The 12173-nt window shown below is 42.1% G+C and overlaps 1 protein-coding gene across 2 annotated transcripts in view; it reads left to right on the top strand.

Moving 5' to 3' along the window:
- Window positions 1-12173, top strand: part of DPY19L4 (dpy-19 like 4) — a 53822-nt gene that overhangs the window by 8046 nt on the left and 33603 nt on the right. For both annotated transcript variants that reach the window (XM_084798910.1, XM_084798909.1), the window contains exons 4-8: window positions 3425-3515; window positions 3779-3900; window positions 4418-4563; window positions 7325-7448; window positions 10547-10681. In XM_084798910.1, coding sequence (XP_084655036.1) covers window positions 3425-3515; window positions 3779-3900; window positions 4418-4563; window positions 7325-7448; window positions 10547-10681 — 618 coding nt within the window. The remainder of the gene's footprint in view (window positions 1-3424; window positions 3516-3778; window positions 3901-4417; window positions 4564-7324; window positions 7449-10546; window positions 10682-12173) is intronic.

The following is a 12173-nucleotide window of genomic DNA, read 5'->3' as shown; positions in this document are numbered from 1 at the left end:
GAGATTATGAAAAGTGTTTTCAAACTTACTAACTTGAGTGTGTGTTTCTTAGGAGGTCTTATATATATATTTGGTAAGTATAGCAAGTGCTGGCTTATTTATAGGTGTTAGCAAAATGCTATAGCACTTTTGAGACACAGTTACAGTATCCACCTTAAAACATTTAAGAAGTTGGGCATGGTGGCGCTGGCAGGCAGAAGTAGGCAGATCTCTGTGAATTCTAGGCTAACTTGGTTTCTACAGCTAGTTCTAGGCCCACCAGGCCTACATAATAAGGTAGTTTATGAAGTAGAAATTACTAGGGTGCTCTCCTTGTACAATTCATTTATCTGGGACTGTCTCGGGAAAATCTGGTTCAAGTATTTGAGAACTGGCTGCAAGAGGCACCAGACCAAAGGGACAGGCAGATCCAAGTTACAGAGAAGTTGCGGGTGGGGCCATTTGTACAAGTGAGTCCTTGATATTGGGCTCACAAGCAGGAATCCTACTTCTGCAAACTGAGTGTGCCTGGCTTGCCGTTAGCTAATGCCAAGGACACAGGCACACTCGTGGCGCTTATGGTGCAGCGTGCAGGTCTTAGAGCTCATGTGCCACTCTAGTAGTTTTGCCTGTTTGGGCTCTGCTGAGAATTGGGAAGAGAGGTGAGAGCCGCCCAGGGGCAGTCATGACGTCTGTCGGAAGCGCAAGCTCACTCTAGGGACCCTCAGTAAAGTGCCGTGGTACTGGTCAGCCTCTTAGGAACTTTGGTAGCTCATATCTCAGACGTATGAATCTCAGCATTAAAATACTTTAAATTTTAGATTATGTAATTACACTTGTATAATCCAACTTTAGAATTAGATTTTATAATTACAATTTTGGGAAAAGGTTGAAAATGATTAACTAAGTATAACAGGATTTACATTTTAAATTCTATTACATTTTCAAATTTTCAAATTACATTTATTAATTTATTGTGTGTGTGCTTAGCAAGTATCTTGATCCATTGAATCATCTAACTGGCTCCAGTAATAGAGCTAAGATGTTGCCTCGTGTTTAATCTTTGGCTTTAAATCTATGTGTATTTCCCAGAAACCTTAATCACTATAGTTATATTTGAAATTGTCATGATTTGACCTTTGAATAAATTTGCACTCAAAGTTCACTTGGCTATATGGAGTTTTAAATGTTTTGAGCTCATATTAGTGTTTTTTGTTTGGTTTTGTCACTGTGCTTATTTTTGAGCAAGTGGTTAAGCTGACTGAAAGTTTTTAGAGACTGACTTGTGTAAAACCACTGACCTCATCTGTCTATTGGTTTAGTTATGGTAGCCTGTGCTTTCTCTTTAAAAGTCTATGTTTTAAGCTGGGCATAGTGGGCATACCTTTAACCGCAGCACTCAGGAGGTTGAGGCAGGTGGATCTCTGTAACTGTGAGGGCAACCAGGTTTGCATATATTCCAGAAGAGGCAGGGCTATATAGCAAAATCCTGTCAAAAAGCAAACAAAAAGCCAGAAAACAAAAACCAAAACAAAAGAACTCTGTCATTATAGTTGTCCCTGACAGGTGTAGAAGGCCACCCAGGGAGCTGTCGGAAAGTGACCTCTCTCTCAGGTTCTTCAGGCTGTCAGTCTGCAGTGGTGGGATCAGGGACTGTCTTGTATAGGGAGAACTGAGGACACCAGAGGCCTGAGAGCGTAGGTGTTGGTGAAGAGCTTCGTCATCACAGCCTCGTAAGCATGTGAGGGGCACTGACCCTGAGAGCATCTCCAGAGCTGCAGACCTTAGAACCCACTGTAGAATCTGTCTATATTTTAGTAAGCTCTTATTTCTTTGTTTGTTTACTTACTATCTTGGGTTTTGAGACAGCGTTTCTCTGTATATCCCTGGCTGTCCTGGAACTCGCTCTGTAGACCAGGTTGGCTTCCAACTGAGAGATCTGTGTGCCTCTACCTTCTGGGTGCCCTACACCCAACGAGTTAGTAAGCTCTGTGTGTTTCATATGCAGTTAATTTTAAAGACGATGGTTAAGGTTTAATCATGGAAATCTTGCAGAGAAACAAGTTCTGTTTTATTGTTTTGTTTTTGAGACAAAGTTTCCACGATAAACTTCAGGCTAGCCTGAAACTCACTAGATATGGTCCAGTCTGGTCTCAAACTCAGTGATCCTGCCTCATCCTCTTGGGTGCTGGAGTTAGAAACATGACCTACCACACCTAGCAGGAAAAATCTTCCATCCCAACAAATTTTTTTGTTTGTTTGTTTTTCAAGACAGGGTTTCTTTGTGTAGCCTTAGTTGTCCTGGGCTCACTTTGTAGACCAGGTTGGCCTTGAACTCACATCGATCCACCTGCCTCTGCCTCCCAAGCGTTGGGATTAAAGGCGTGCGCCACCACGCCTGGCCCAACAAATGTTTTTAAGAGTTCACTTAGGTCTGTCTTAGTATATTTGGGCTGCTAAAACAGCATACTATAAGTTAGGCTTAAAGGCCAATGTTAAGTCACCAGCAGATTAGCAGATTCAGTATTTTGTGAGCGTGCTCTCCCCCTCCCCCCCTTTCCCCACTTCTCTCTCTCTTTGCTTGTCCCCCTCCCCGTTACTTTCTGAGACAGAATCTTACTATATAACACTGGCTGGCTTAGAACTCAGATCTTTCTGCCTTCGTCTCCAGAGAGCTGAGGTTAAAGGTGTGCCACCAGGCCCAGCCCAGGAGTTCCTTCTTGATCCATAGGTGACCATCTTACTGTAGCAGAAGGGATGAGGGAACTCTGGGGCCTGTTTCATAAGGACGCCAATCCTGTTCAGAAGGTTGTGTCCTCACGACACACCCACATTCCAAATGCCCTCTTTCAAATACCATCACACTAGTGATTGAGTTCCACATCCAAAATTGATCCCTATCTAGGGACACTAGCATCCAGACCATAGCAGTTTTTAAATGGAAGAGTGATTCGTTGGGTAAAATAGACCTGGAAAACATTTCCTCTTGGATACTAACAGTGGAAAACATATATGGAAACGGAAATGGTTTCCACTAAAGAAACTCATAGAAATGTTTAATCTAGCTCTTTTCAGAACTATTTGTGTTTTTAACATTTATTTAAAGGCAGAGTCTTGTTATGAAGCTTAGGCTGGCCTTGACTTCTCAATCCTCTTTGATTGACCCTTTAGTGCTAGGATTATAGACATGAGCTCCAAACACTTAAAAGTTTTACTTCTTTCTATCTATCTATCTATCTATCTATCTATCTATCTATCTATCGTGTATGTGCTTGCTAATATGGTAATTAAGGAAAATTTAAATATCTCCTTGACTAAAATGGCAAATCTAGGCCATATCAATTTAAAATATGAAGGAAGGAAACAGAACCAAAATGCAAGAAGATGAGGGAGAAGAAAGAATACAGTTAACATTTAACACGGACACATACTTATTTCATTGTAGGAACTTGAACGAGAAATCACATTTCGTGGTGACAGTGCTATTTATTACTCCTATTACAAAGACATGTTAAAGGCGCCTTCATTTGAAAGAGGTATGATCAACCACAGTTGTAATTGTGGTAGTGATACTGTTCTAAAATAAAGCACTATTGTTAAGACTAAGAGCTTTGGGATGCGGGAATTCGTCTCCGAATATAGTTACTTCTCCTTATGTACATAATAAAAAAGTTGGGGAAAATGAGGCATCTAGTGTTGTATTTGAATGTCTTTCTTTTCATAGTAATTGTGATGACTAATAAATTGAATCATTGTCAAAGCAGAACAGTAGTATGGAGAGAAATCTTTATTTATTTAGGTGTTTACGAGCTGACACACAATAACAAAACCATCTCCCTGAAGACTATCAACGCCGTGCAACAGATGTCTCTGTATCCTGAGCTTATTGCCAGTGCTCTCTATCAAGCAACTGGTAGCAATGTATGTATTTTAGTTTTTACTTTGTTATTTTTGTTAGATTTCCTTCATGAGTGTTTTGCTTGCATATCTGTGTGTGTACCACCTGTGTGCCGGATGCCCTCAGGGTCAGAGGGCATTGGGTCCTCTAGAATAGTGGTTCCTAACCTGTGGGTCTCAGCTGCTGTAGGAGTAGCGTGTCACATATTTACATTACGTTTCAAAACAGTGGCAAAACAATAGTTATGAAGTAGCAATGAAATAAGTTTATGGTGGGGGAGTCACCACATGAGGAACTGTACTAAAAGGTCGCAGCGTTAGGAGGTTGAAAGCCATTGCTCTGGACATTATAAATGGCTGTGAGCCACCATGTGGGCAGTGAGGACTGCATTGAGGTCCTCTGCAGGAAGAAAAGATGTTCTCACTTACTGAGCCATCTCCAGCCCTCTTTTTTCACTTTAATGTCCATTTTCTTACATAGTTTTGTATCCTCAGGTTCTTGAACGTCATCTCTTTATCATTCCATCTCTTTTGCCCTTAGGAAATAATTGAACCAGTGTATTTCTACATCGGTATTGTTTTTGGATTACAAGGAATATATGTTACAGCTTTATTTGTTACAAGTTGGCTTATGAGTGGCACTTGGCTAGCAGGAATGCTTACTGTTGCATGGTTCCTAATTAACAGGTATGAAAGGTTTAATTGATATTTACATTTTTTTGTGTGTGTGGCTGTAGTAGTCAAGGAGTTCAAAAATATTCTCATTCTTTTTCTTTTCTTTTCTTTTTTTTCCCAAGACAGAGTTTCTCTGTGTGGCCTTGCCTTCCTGAACTCACTTTGTAGAACAGGCTGGCCTCGAACTCACAGAGATCTGCCTGCCTCTGCCTCACCGAGTACTAGGGTTGCAGACTTGAGCCACTACGCCTGGCTTTTGAATTAAGGTTTCACACAGACCTGGAGTACCTTAAAACTCAGCCAGGTGCATAGCATAGTGGACCATGGAAGCCCCAGGACAACTTGTAAGCATCCGTTCTGTTGGACCACCATACGGGGCTTGGTGATCAGACTCAGATTCTCAGGCTTAGCAGCAGCCTTCTCACTAGCTCGCTACATGCACAAAGAGTTCGTTTTTTCTTTGTCTCAAGGCAGTGTGGTCCAGTGAATCCTGATCATCTCTGAATCTCTCTGACATCACTACTAATACCAGCTAGAGAAAGCTCTCTGCTTTGTTTTACTGTCACGTGTATGTGCTTTGTCTCAAAAACCAAAAACCAAACCAACTACAAAAAAACTTGACTCAAAAAACTTAATCCCACCTGTTGTAATGGCCCACACTTTAATCCTATGCATGCAGGTGGATCTCTGTGACTTTGAAGCCAGCCCATTCTATATAACAGGTTCCAGGACAGCCAGGGTCCCTTTATACTACTGAGGAACAACATTTAGCTTTGTACAGGTAGGCAGGGACTACCACTGAGCCTGTCCCTTGGCTGTTTTTTATTTTGAGACAGAACCATGCTATGTTGGTCAGGCTGGTCTCAAACTTACTATGTAGCACACTGTGGTCTCAAATGCAGTGTTCTTCCCAGTGCTGAGATTACAGACTTGCACCCCTGTGATGCTGGAGATTGAACCTGGTTATTGTGCATACTGGCTGAGCACTGCACCAACTAAGCTATATCCCTGGCTTATTTTTCTTCATGTTCTTACGTTTGTGTGTTGCACTTTGGTATCACTTGGTTTGGATATCTCTTCTGGGTTACTTAGGAAGTGGGCTGTCTTATTTTATTGATCAGCTTTTTTTTTTTTTCTTGTTTGTTTTTCGAAACAGGGCTTCTCTGTGTAGCCTTGGCTGTCCTGGACTCGCTTTGTAGACCAGGCTGGCCTCGAACTCACAGCGATCCACCTGCCTCTGCCTCCCGAGTGCTGGGATTAAAGGCGTGCGCCACCACGCCCGGCCTTGATCAGCTTTTTTAAAATAAAGATTTATTTTATGCATGTGAATGTTGCTTTGCATCACATGCATTCCTGATACCCCCAGAGGCCAGAAGAGGGGATCCGATCCCTGGGAACTTGTGAGCAGCTGTGTGGGTGTTGGGGAGTGAAGCTGGGTCCTCTACAAAAGCAGTCAGTGCTTTTACCTCTGAGCCATTTCCCCAGCCCCCTGATCAGCTCACTCTTGGAGGCTCTATGCTCTGAATGACTCAGCAAGGGGAAAACAAACTGCTCTGGAAGCAGCTGCTGGCTCCTCTTGCACAGGAGCTGCACGGCTAAAGCTGTGTTCAGTTTGTTTTTCTGTGTCCCCTCCTTCTTCTCTGCTCCCCCCAGGCATCCTTCTACTTCCTTCGTAGATTGTTCTGGGCAGTGATTGAAACCTAGGGGGGCCATGGACTCTGGCCTTCCTGTCTTGGCCTCTTGTGCTCTGGCCACCATCCCAGATCCTGTTTTCTATACATTGCTCTCCTTCTGACTGTTGAGTTGTGAGAGTTTTTAATACAGTTACACATGGCCTAGCACTGGTGGAGGGAACGCATGGTGGCAGTTCTGTGTGTGGGCTCTGCTGTTGGCACAGTAAAGTCACTAACTGTGCGATTCTGAGAAGGTTTCCTGTCCTGAAATGATAAGTGGTGACATACAGTATAAGTCAAAGTTCTTCCTCGGGCCAGGGTGGGGTGGGGGCGCCTTGCAGATGCTTTCTTTCATGTTTTGTCATTCTCAGGGGGGTGTGTTTCAGTTTTTGTGTGAGTGTGCTTTGTGTTTTTCTCCTCTTCCTCCTCCTCTTCTTCCTCTTCTCCCCGCCTCTCTCCCTCTCCTCCTCTCTTTCTTGTTTTTGTTTCTTGAGACAGGTTCTTACTATGTAGCCCTCGCTGTCCAGAACTTTCTATGTGGACCAGGCTGTCCTCAAACTCATGGAATTCACCTGCCAGATCCACTTTCTGAGTGCTGGCATTAAATGCATGAGTCTCATGCTTGTCACAAACTTTCTTAATAATGAAAATTAACAGCTTTAAGCTTTGATGAAGTCTAGTGAGTTGAGTTTTGTGGCTCTCTTCCTCATTCCTGGCGTCATTGGCTCCCAGGACTTGGTGGCCTGTGAACACTAATGGAAATGACCTTCCAGGACCAGCTTCGGGAGGCAGATCAATTTTATTCGGGGTGAATGCGGGTTATATAGAACTTTGAGGAGGGGACAGGGCTTGGCAAAGGTTATTGGTTGAAGGGCTAAGGTACTGAGATGCATCATTTACGTGGAGAGGCATTCCAGGAATCCCCGGTGCTTGCTGAACAGGTTCACCAGGCCCGTACATGGTATACAGAGAAGCATGCAGGTAAAACACCATATACATAAAATAGAAAAATAATAGTTTAAAAAACGAGATAAAGAGAAAAGTGTAGGGTTACACAAGTGTATGTCTCACTTTTGGTGTTCCTCTGTGGTTTATTTTAGGGTGGATACAACAAAAATCGAATACTCTATTCCTTTAAGAGAAAACTGGGCTCTACCATATTTTGCATGCCAAGTTGCTGCGCTTACAGGCTACTTAAAAAGAAACTTAAATACTTATGCAGAGGTAAGACATAAATCTGTTTTATCATCATAGCTAATTCTGATGTTTGCAAATGTGGTACATGCTTTGAGATAAAAATCTCTTGTAGTGCAGGCTGGCTTCAAATTTATCATGTAGCTGAGGCTAGGGCTTGAGCACTTAGTCCACTTGCCTCCATGTAGGATCACAGTGTGCACCACCATGCTGGGTTGTGGTGCGTAATTTTAAAGTAAATCATATTAGGAATTAAGTTATATTCAATGAAGCATGTTATTATGTAACATGTAGTTAGGTAGTTGTTACGTCATGGTTTTCTGTAATCTGATGACAGCCAAATATTTTTAGGAAAACAGATGTTATATGGTTTTAGTATGGTTACTTGACAGTTACATGAAGATATCTCATTTTGGAAGTTAATATATCCGAGTGTTGTTTTTGCCATTTCTCTTACTTCAGGAACATTTATGTCCTTTAGTCATCAGAACTTAAAGAAATATTACTGAAGATACAGCGGTGACCGAGGATGACAGTGGCATAAACTTTGATGGCAGTATGGCATATTCTTTTGTTCACTCACAAGTCTTCCCTGACTGAGATGTAGTAGGTCAGTCAAAGTTGAAGGAAATGTCCGTTCCAGATTATTTAGATTCTTAAGTTTTGTTACTGTTATTGCCACAATCCTATTGGCAGTTTAATATAGCCTATAAACTATGTCACTGAATAACTTTAATAAAATGTTTGTCTTCAGAGACAGTTCATTATATTAAAGTTGGATGAAACATAGCAGTCCTTTGGCACTCTGCCTGTCTTAGATAAAAAAAATCCTGACTAGAAAGAGACCAGAGAGACCAAAAAAGTCTTCTAAGGAACCTGGCTGTCTGGAGTGCAGGGCAGGAATTAGGGCTGGGTGTGGTTCCACGGTAGCTGGCCTGTGCGCGGGCTAGGTCGCCTGCCCTAGCACCGTAACCAGACACACACCACCGGAGGAGCTTGTGGGGTCCTGCCTCTATTTTAAATCCCCATGTGTGTTGTACGTTAATAAGAAGTAAGGTAATATTCTTTTTACTGTAGACTCATTTACAATGATAGGATTGTTTTTGACCATGTGTATGATATAGTATAATATGCATATATACATATAATATGTATATAATTCAATTTTTAAAACTTAAGATAATAAGCCAGGTATAGTGATGCATCTCTTTAATCCCAGCACTCAGGAGGCAGAGGCAGGAGGAGCTCTGTGAATTTGAAGCCAGTTTGGTCTACATGGTGAGTTCCAGGGCAGCCAGAGCTACATAATACAGAGTCCCTGTGTCAAATGAAAAAGCTTAGAAATAATAAATGTAGCCGGGCGGTGGTGGCGCACACCTGTAATCCCAGCACTCAGGAGGCAGAGGCAGGCGGATCTCTGTGTATTTGAGGCCAGCCTAGTCTACAGAGTACGTCCAGGACAGCCAATAAAAGAAAAGAAAAGAGAGCTCAAGGATGTTCTTAGCTACATGGTGAGTTTCAAACCCAGCCCTGCCAAGAAAAATAAAACAAAAATAATCCCCCTCAAAGTAGAAGTAAGCCTAGATGGACATGAAGGTGCACACTTGTAGAGCCAGCACACAGGCAGCTGAAGCAGCGAGACTGCCACAAGTTCAAGACCAGCTTAGGCTCCAGGCACTACACCAGCCTGTCTGTACAGCACGGCTCTGCTCAGAGGCTCTGTAAGCCTAACAGCTGAGTGTGATTCCCTCGGCCCACATAATAGTGAGAGAGAACTGGTTTCTACAGTTTACAATCTCAGGGATCACATAACCTGCAACACACCACAGAGTTGGCCTTTGGCCTTTGCATGTGTTGCCCCCCCACAAATTACATACAATAACAAAACATTTAAATATGTTTTACTTTAAAAGTTAACTTTTTTATGCAACAGTTTGTTTTAGTTCAAAGTAAATATCATAAAATCAGCTTTGCCAGTTCATTTTTGTACACGAAGAACTCATATTTAGCTGGGCGTGGTGGTGCACGCCTTTAATCCCAGCAATTAGGAGGTAGAGGCAGGTGGATCGCTGTGAGTTCGAGATCAGCCTGGTCTGCAAAGCGAGTCCAGTACAGTCAAGGCTACACAGAGAAAACTTGTCTTGAAAACAAACAAACAAAAACCCCTCATATTTAAAACTAAACAGACCTGGGGTGCAGTTGCCACTCCATGGTAGATTTCTTGCCCAGCAAGTCTGAGGTCTTGTGCTTCATCCCTGGCACCAGAAGAAAACCCTGAGTTATAGGAAATAGCCATTTCAGATCTGAAGTGTGTTCATGTTGTTTTACATGAAAATGAGACATTCAAGGTATAAAAATTCAGCAATTAAGTTTGCTGTTCTCAGGGTGTGCATTCCTAAAGGAGAAGGAATTGGATGTTCAAAGATACAGCTCGGGCTGGCCTTGGGTCCTCTTGCTCTAGTTCTGAGAACGGATATCAGGGACGCGCATCCCTAGGCACGGCTCTTTTTCAGTATTAAGTAGAGAAATAGTGTCCAGTTTTTGCATGGTTGATATGGATAGCACTGGAGGAAAATAGGCCAAACTTCATTAAGAGGAAAGCCTCGCTTGGCCATCCAGACTCTTGATAGTTTTTAGTAAAATAAAATTAACATGGATGAAAAATAAAAATACTATTTTAGGACAAAGAAAACTTCCATATTAATAAAAGCTTGCTAACCACTCTAATATTAAATACCAGTTTGTTTTAGGTTTTGCTTCCTCTCTTGACATGGAAAAAAAAATTGTGCTTGAGCCCCACCCCCTTTTGTCCTGCTGCTTTGCACTATAATATGGAAAGACTGGTACTGCTTTGTTAAGATCCTGCTGGGTTTGTGATATTTTTGTTTTGTTTTGTTTTAAAGCAGGCACTCTCTACATGGCCCTGGGTGTCCTAGAACTTGCCTTGTAGACCAGGCTGGCCTTGAATTCATAGATATCCACATGCCTCTACTTCCCAAGTGCTGGGATTAAGACATGCACCACCACCCCTGACTGGTCTTGTGATTTTAAAAATAGCTTCAAGTACTGTAGCTCTTGGGTTTTTACAGTAGTAAAGTTTCTGATGTTAGTGATGTTTTCTTCTCTAGAGGCTTTGCTACTTGGTGATGAGTGCCTCGACGTACACTTTCATGATGATGTGGGAGTACAGCCACTACATCCTGTTTCTTCAGGCAGTCTCTCTGCTGCTGCTAGATGTCTTCTCCGTGGGTCTCAGTGACAAGGTAGTGTGACGCTTAAATGAGGGCTTTAAATGCACGACCGATGCTTACAGTGTTGTCTCTCAAAACCTCCGTTCTGTCTCTCTGTCTCTTATCTTTAACTGTTCAGAACTCTGAAGAACATCAAGATTTAACCAAGACTGTGCATGCAGTTCAGTGGGAGAACACTTTGCTTAACATTCGAAGGCTCTGTTTGCTTTCTAACAATAAATTCACAACTTAATCACTCTCCAAAACAATGGTTAATCAAGAATAATGTTGTTGTCTTAATAACTGACTAGCTGAGGGAGGAACGGGAGGATACAAGTGAGGGGATAACAACTGAGTTGTAATCTAAATAAATTAATTAAATAAAAAATACATAAAAAATTGACTAGCTGTAAGGGTAATGATAAAAAGGGGTATTGTGGAAGTAGCAGCTGCTGGGAGCAGGGGGGCTGGAGCTGCGTGGTCACGTGTTGGAAAGGAATGCCTGCCTTCTCAGCCTCAGTAGGAAGGAACTGTTCTGTGCGGTCAAGAACTGACAGTCTTAGGTAACGTGTGACAGAAGTAAGAAAAGAGCGAGCCTTTCCCTCTTGAGCGTCACACTCTTCCTGAAGCCTTTCTTAACATCAGAGCTTTATCTCGAAAAGAGAAGTGTAGACAGAAGGGAAAGTGGGCTGTGATGCTGAGAGTTACTCTGTAACTGTGCACACTTGTGTGGAATCAGCCAAGTCAAGAATTGAACATTACCTGTTACACTCTCTCCCAGGCATACGTTAGCATCTCCAAGGCTATCATGACTTGTTATAGTAAGATCACTCTTTAAGGTTTATTTTTTTTAGTGTGTGTGTGTGTGTACATGTGAGGTGTACGTGTGTGGTCCAGAAGAGGGTGTTAGATCTCCTGGAGCTGGAGTTAGAGCTGTTGGATATTGGAACTGGGAATTGAACTTAGTTCTCTGCAAGAGCTGTAGCCACTCCTACTCACTTAGGCATTTCTCCAGCCCCCTTATTCTTTCTTTGTCTTACATTTTTAAAAAAAATTTAACATTTTTTGATTGTGCGTGTGGATATAAGTTTTACCTGCGTATCAGTGTACCACATACCTGCAATGCCCTTGGAAGCCAGCAGAGGGCACTGCATCCCTTGGAACTAGAGTTACAGATAGTCACAGCCTTCTAAGATCTGTACCACACCTCCACAGATCTGACTCAATAACAGAAAGACTAACAGAAACTACAGTATGTCGTTAACGAAGGTTCTTTCGCTTTCTCTTAAGATTTTTCTAGCTCTTTTCTTTGTTTCTATAGAATGCTAAGAAGAAAGTGGTAAATTCATTATATGCCATGACGGTAAAAGTACAGATTGAACATTTCCTAGCACTGTCCTAACTATAGTGGAGCACTTACTTATAAGTATTATTTATTTATTTATTTATTTATTTTATTTTTTGGTTTTTTGAGACAGGGTTTCTCTGTGTAGCCTTGGCTGTCCTGGACTCCCTTTGTAGACCA

This window comes from Acomys minous (assembly GCF_964271855.1).
Source record: "Acomys minous genome assembly, chromosome: 1".
Lineage (NCBI taxonomy): Eukaryota > Metazoa > Chordata > Mammalia > Rodentia > Muridae > Acomys > Acomys minous.
Note: the sequence above shows the minus strand (reverse complement) of the source record. Positions and strands in the feature narration are given on the sequence as shown.